Below are 6,212 nucleotides of genomic sequence, written 5' to 3'. Positions count from 1 at the left end.
CTCCCGCTGCAGTCCTGGGGCCGAGGGAGGGTGTCTACCTCTTCAGAGAGCTGCTTCTCCGAGGGGAGAAACACCAAATATTCCAGGAATTGGCAGCGGGGGTTCTGGGGTTATGCGTTGCTCTCGGGCTGTGGCGCGATCCTGCCTGCTCAGAGGGTTGCCAGGGTTTGGATGGGAGAAGGGGCGGCCGGAGGGCTGGGGCATAGGGAGCTTGTGGGAGATCCAGGGCTCTTTATGTGGTAACCGTTTTGGAGAGGTCGGCTAAGGATGGACCTTAGAATGCGAAATGGAGGCTTGGGGGAGAGCATAGCCACAATGAGGCCTCTTGATGCCAGCAAGAGGGTTCCAAGAAGCCCCAGCAGTGAGAAACAGTAAGGTAAGGAAAGGATCACAATTCACTATCCTTCCTTTTCTTTTTAATTGTTGCCAGTCCTGTCTGACTCCACACAAAGTCTGAGTACCTGAAACACTGGGGGGAATGGCACGTGCTCTTTCTGTTGGTGCACCAAGTCCTGCCTGTTAGAGGCAGTGGGAGGAGGGCATTGCAAAACAGACTTGTGGCATTTCTTCAAACTGTAAAGAGGCACCTGGGAGACTTGTCTCAAAAGGGGCTGTTTTGCTTCAGAAGTATGAAGAATGTCCCCAAATGGAGCATGTTTTCTCCTAGCATGGTCTCCAGAAGTGGGTACCCTATTCCACAGGAGGCCTCAATAGCACTGACAGTAAAAGCTTTATTTTGCATGATTATTGTAAGTATATATGTCCTCTTGTAATATTTTCTTTTCTTCTAACAGTGTAACATAAACCTGTAATCTGCTGTAACCTCCAGTCCTGGTTTGTAGTGCTGTTGCCTGACCCCACGTTTTCATTTTCTGTCTCTGCAGATGATTGTTCCTACTTAGAAGTAGTTAGTGGTCCTTATGAATTTATGTTGATTTTTCTTTTTCCTTCAAACTATTTCTCTCAGTTTTTTGACATCATTTTGAATTTTGGTCTTCCTCTGCGACGGGCTTGTTAACAGCCCAGCATCATCTAGAAATGCCATAAGCGTATTAATGAAAATACTGAAGTGTTTGTCTGCTACACTTTTGGAGGCAGACCTCAATGATCAGTGCCTTTATGGAGGCATTCCTTTGTTTCATTTTAATTAGAGTTGTTACCCTGCTGTTCAAACAGCCGTGCAAACAGCTTTGCTTCACTATTGCCGATCAGATGTTGACCTGAGATTGCAAAATGCTGTTCCTTGCAATATTTCCAGTCAGCGTTAGTGTCTTATTAAATGTACTGAGGCAGAGTGAACCTTCACTTCATATGCTTGCATATGGATTTTTCAAGGTAGAATAAAGCGGAGCCGGTTTTCACTTTGAGCAATTCCTTGGCCAGTCAAATAGTGCTGGTTCCTGCCCTAAAAGTTTTGACTTTATTTTCTAGGAGGCAAAAAGAGAAATAAGCAAGTTTATCTGCCTTGCTTATCCCTTTAAGCATATTCCCTGTTAGTCACAGACAGTGTCTGTGCTGCTTTTATTTTTCTAGAGATGATACTCCGCATGTCCCCAATGAGAAGCTTGGAGAAGAAAAGGTTCTGCACATAATAGGAAATCTGACTTCTCTGATAAGAGAGACATTTCCAGGTAGGATTTGAGAGGATGAGAAGGGGAGAGGGGCACAGAGTCTCATGGGAGGAGCTTACCAGGGTGGAGAAATGACAGAATTGGGAAGGGGAAAGGCACAGAAGGGCTGTGGTCATTGGGACTTGTTTGTCCTAGTTGCTGTATGGCATGAGGTGTGTCTGAATTGAGGCGTCTGATGCACGCTCATTGTTTCACGCTAACTCACTCAGAAGAGAGGAAAATAAACGTTTCTGTAATTAGTCATTAAGACAGAAAAAGCTGCAAGATTTCCTCCATGTCAGCAGTGGGGGAAGGAGCATTATTGATGGTGAAAGCTCACTGATTCACCTGTAAAGCTGTGGCTCTGGGGTGGCTTGTCCCGAGGAGGGATGGTCTTTGCAGTGTTGTACCCCCAGTCAATGCAACCATATGTCTGTGGTGTGGATGATTCGCTTTTGCAAAGCTCTCAAGCCATGCTATTCTTTCCAAGTCTGTGAGTGCCTCAGGGAGCTTTAGTGCTGAGGAACTCTGAAGCAAGCCTGGATTCCTCTGTGCCTCCTTTCCTCTGTCTCTAGATACTAAAGTCTACGCAGCGATGGGCAATCATGACTTCCACCCCAAGAATCAGTTTCCAGGGAAGGAGCACAGGATCTACAACCGAACAGCTGAACTGTGGCGTCCCTGGCTGAATGATGCTTCCGTTCCTCTTTTCAGAGCAGGTATGGCACTACATGGCACTACCATGTTGGCAGCACTCTGGGGAGATGGGGGTGGTTAGAGAATACCACAAATAGTTTTCCCTGCTTCTATGCTCAGAGCAACAGTATTTATAGAGTATTTGCAGAGGAAGGATCCAATTCAATGTTGATTTCTGGCACTGAGTTCTCCTGCATGTGAGAAGAGAAATTTCTTTATGCTTTGGTCTCTCCTGCTTTTCTAGAGTTACTGGAAAGTGTCCCTACAGGGAATGCAGAGTGGTGAGCTTCAGTGGAAGAAAAAAGATCTTTTAAGAAAGTTGCTGGTGCAGGCTAGCACTGTGGCTCTCTAGGGCTGCCCAGCTCCTGGTGCTGCACACTGTCCCCATGCAGGGTCTCCCTTCACCTGGAGAGGCATAAGCACGACGAGGTACATAGGGGGAAAAGTCGCTCCAAATCCCCATCCTGGAGTGGTCAGAGTGCTGCTGGCACCTTGCCCAGACAGTGACTCTGCTGTGCTACTGCCAAGGAGAGCTGAGAGGGACGAAAACAAAGGGATCTGGGGTCACAGCGACCAGCATGACCAGACCTCCAGCTCTTTGCCTGCCGGTTGCATTTTTCAGGAGCTTTCTACAGTGAGAAGCTGCCAAGCCCAAGGACAAAGGGGCGAATGGTTGTCCTCAATACCAATCTGTACTATGACCAGAACGACAAGACAGCTGGTGAGGAAGATCCTGGAGGGCAGTTCCAGTGGTTGGAAGAAACACTGATCAATGCCTCTAGAGCAGATGAAATGGTATTAAAAGAAATGAATAAACAAACTTTGTAGAGGGCTTCTCCCAGCGTGGAAACTCTTCTCGCTCCTGCTCTCCCCTCTGTGCAATCCCAGCAAGCCAAGGCTCTGTGGGAAGCATGGGCTTTGCATTCAGTGCAACTCTTCCTTTTGTAGGTCTACATCGTGGGGCATGTCCCTCCTGGCTTCTTTGAGAAGAAACGAGGCAAGCCCTGGTTCCGGAGTGGCTTTAATGAACGATACTTGAAAATTGTGCAGAAGCACCACAGAGTGATTGCTGCCCAGTTTTTTGGGCACCATCACACGGACAGCTTTCGAATGTTCTACAGTGATACAGGTACCGGTTCTGGCCACCCAAGCATTTGTGTGATAGCTCTGCCAAACCCCAGAAAATCACTGTTGATGAGAGTTTTCGGTGGCTGTTAGCTGAATGCAGCTTCTTCTGAGAAGCCAGAAAAGGCTTGTGAAATGCTTTGGTCAACAAGAGACAACAGTGGTTCCAATCTCCGCTCCCAGCCTGTAGCTCCAGCCCTCCTTCCTATTTACCCTCAAATTTTGTCGTTTCTCCTCAGTGCCTTGCAACTTCTTGCCTGCTCCCTATTGATGGGTTTTGGACATCAGCTGAGACATAAGGGAGCAGTTACGGATCTTTGGGTGCTCTGGGTCTCCTTTGCTGAATATGGTTCTCTTGCACGCCCTCACTGCAGGAGTCTTCGACAGCAGTGGGAAGCTTGTTCTCAGCTGCAGCAGACCCATGTTCAATCCCTGATGCCATTCTATGTGCTGATCTTTATGTGTGCGCTGTTGGGCTGGTGACAAAGCTGCTCTTTGCAGTGTGATCGGTTCCTGGAGTGCTCACTGCAACGTGGACAGGGCGTGATACAAGCCAGGGTCTCCCATTCATGGGTTGTTTTGCCTTTCTGTTAAGGTTCTCCAATCAATGTCATGTTCCTGGCCCCTGGAGTGACTCCCTGGAAAACAACATTACCTGGAGTGAACAATGGAGCCAACAACCCTGGGATTCGGGTGATCCACTATGATCCAGACACCCTTCAAGTGTTGGTAGGGATCCTCATGTGCTGCACACTGCAGTTTTAGAAGGGTGCTTTTAATTCCTCCATGTGGTTTTAACAGGCAGGACTATAGAAGCTAAGTGGCTATGTAGGAGAGGACCTCAACCAAAATATTTCAGACTCATGGCTAGCACCATGGTAGAGGATGCTTTTCTTTGCAATGGATGAAGCAGCTCTGTAGATGCCTGGTTTACATGTTTATAGCATGAGAAATGAATGCTAAAATACACTGTGGAAGGCTGGGGATCTAGTGAAGCAGAGAGAAAAAGGGCAAAGAGACTGAGAACAGAAGTTGTGAAAAACTTTATTCTTTAGTTTGCTCACAGTTGAGAAAATAGGTTCGCTCAGTAAGTAACGCTTCTCCAACCCTTGCTTCTGCTAGTGGACAGTGTTGATAGTAAATAACAGAGTGATTTTAAAGCAGGCCAGGCTCAAAATTCCTGATGTTTGGAGATAAAAGTCAAGCAGAAAAAAGCCATCCCTTCATCCCTTATGAAACAGGGTGCTTATGTGGTGAGTTCTGGAGGCTCCCACCTGAGGTGTCTGTCCCCAGGTTCACATTTCGATAGAAAGCACCTGTTGGGAGGCAGCTCACCCCTCGCTGGGCTGGTGATGCACTGCCTGTGGTGAATAGGTATGTCTGTGGTGCTGCACACCAGTATCTGGGAGAAGGGGCTGATTGCATCCTAGCCAAACATTTCACTCAAGGCCTGATCCTTTCCTGATTTGTCCTCGTTCTGTTTTTCTCTCCCTGCAGGATATGGTGACTTACTACTTGAACCTAACTCATGCCAACATGATGGCCTCAACATGGGAGGAAGAGTTCCCAACATGGGAAGAAGAGTATAGGCTGACAGAAGCCTTCCAAGTCCCTGATGGCTCTGCGCGCTCCATGCAAACGGTGCTGGAAAGGATATCAAAGGATCCACGCTATCTGCAGCAGTACTACGAGTTTAACTCTGTCAGATATGATCTCACCCCATGCGAGGACGCCTGCCGCGTTGATCATGTTTGTGCCATCAGGGAAGTTGATTTTACAAAATACAATGAGTGTGTTAAAACCAGCAGCTCTGCCTCTGCTGTCATCAGTGGTTGGCTTTTATTATTCTGCTTGCTCTTAGGACTTCTCAGTGCCCAGCAAGCGCTGTAATGACAGCAAGAGAAAATGAAGAGAGCACAGGTTCACGATGCACATGAATCAGCAATTGTGAACGCTTTTGGCATTGAGAACTTACTTGGATAAGACAAAATGAGTGGGTTTTACTAAAAGCTCTATGATGATTTGAAATCTTCTAGAAAAGCTTGATGTATCGGGAAAGGCCAGTGATTGCTACAAAGTCTTTTTGTGCCAGACTGACTTGCGTCAGTCTGTCTCACTTCTGCTGTGACTTCTGAGGTAGTCTCACAAATCAGATGAAGACCAGGCCTCCCTGTGGACTTTAACTTACCATGGATGAGAGCTGTGAGCTGCCACGTGTTCCCGAGGAGTCTGCTGCCAGGTGTGTTCCTGATGTTGGCACATGCTTCTCTTCTGGAACGACCACACAGAAGGTCTTGTTTTGGTGGCCTTGTAGAGTAGCAGCCTTGCCTTTGGTTTATGAGCAAAGCCCGGTGGGATTAGTTCTTCCTTTGACAGTGTATCAACTCAGCAAGTTTGGGCCATGACTTTCACATGTCAGTGCCCACGATGAGGCTCCAGGGTAAGAAGCTTGATTATTACTATTTTTTAATATCCCCCCCCCCCCCCGTTGCTGAACATAAGCAGCTCTTCCCTTCTGTGCTCTTAACTCACATCCACTTAGTTTCTTTCTTCAGCTGGGCATTGCAAGCTGACCTTGACCGCTTCGTCATTAAGAAACACTGAATGATTGGGTGATTTACCAGCCTTGGGCTTTGCTAGCTTCTCTGAGATCCTCAAGGGAACCCATCCAAAGTGATGGTGTTGGACCCTCTAGGTACGGGTGAATGAGACGCAGAAGGAATATTTGTGTGGCCTGTACAAGGCAGCTCCAGGCTCCCAGGGGTCTGGCTGTGAGCAGAG

General features: G+C 47.6%; 1 protein-coding gene across 1 annotated transcript; it reads left to right on the top strand.

The window, feature by feature from the left end:
* Positions 1-315: 315 nt before the first annotated feature.
* SMPDL3B (sphingomyelin phosphodiesterase, acid-like 3B) lies at positions 316-5,321 on the top strand. The gene is made up of 7 exons (XM_009572250.1): positions 316-371; positions 1,534-1,631; positions 2,186-2,329; positions 2,929-3,101; positions 3,255-3,435; positions 4,027-4,160; positions 4,929-5,321. Exons 1-7 carry the CDS (start codon positions 316-318, stop codon positions 5,319-5,321), a joined length of 1,179 nt encoding a protein of 392 aa, XP_009570545.1.
* Positions 5,322-6,212: the final 891 nt, after the last annotated feature.

The sequence above is a fragment of the Fulmarus glacialis genome, unplaced genomic scaffold (assembly GCF_000690835.1).
Source record: "Fulmarus glacialis isolate BGI_N327 unplaced genomic scaffold, ASM69083v1 scaffold44920, whole genome shotgun sequence".
NCBI lineage: Eukaryota > Metazoa > Chordata > Aves > Procellariiformes > Procellariidae > Fulmarus > Fulmarus glacialis.
Note: the sequence above shows the minus strand (reverse complement) of the source record. Positions and strands in the feature narration are given on the sequence as shown.

Excerpts from the sequence above, each read along its gene's own strand:
- SMPDL3B (XM_009572250.1), top strand. The coding sequence starts at position 316 with ATGAGGCCTCTTGATGCCAGCAAGAGGGTTCCAAGAAGCCCCAGCAGT. Across the intron at positions 1,632-2,185 it reads GATAAGAGAGACATTTCCAG|ATACTAAAGTCTACGCAGCG; the intron begins GTAGGATTTGAG and ends CTCTGTCTCTAG. Across the intron at positions 2,330-2,928 it reads CGTTCCTCTTTTCAGAGCAG|GAGCTTTCTACAGTGAGAAG; the intron begins GTATGGCACTAC and ends TGCATTTTTCAG.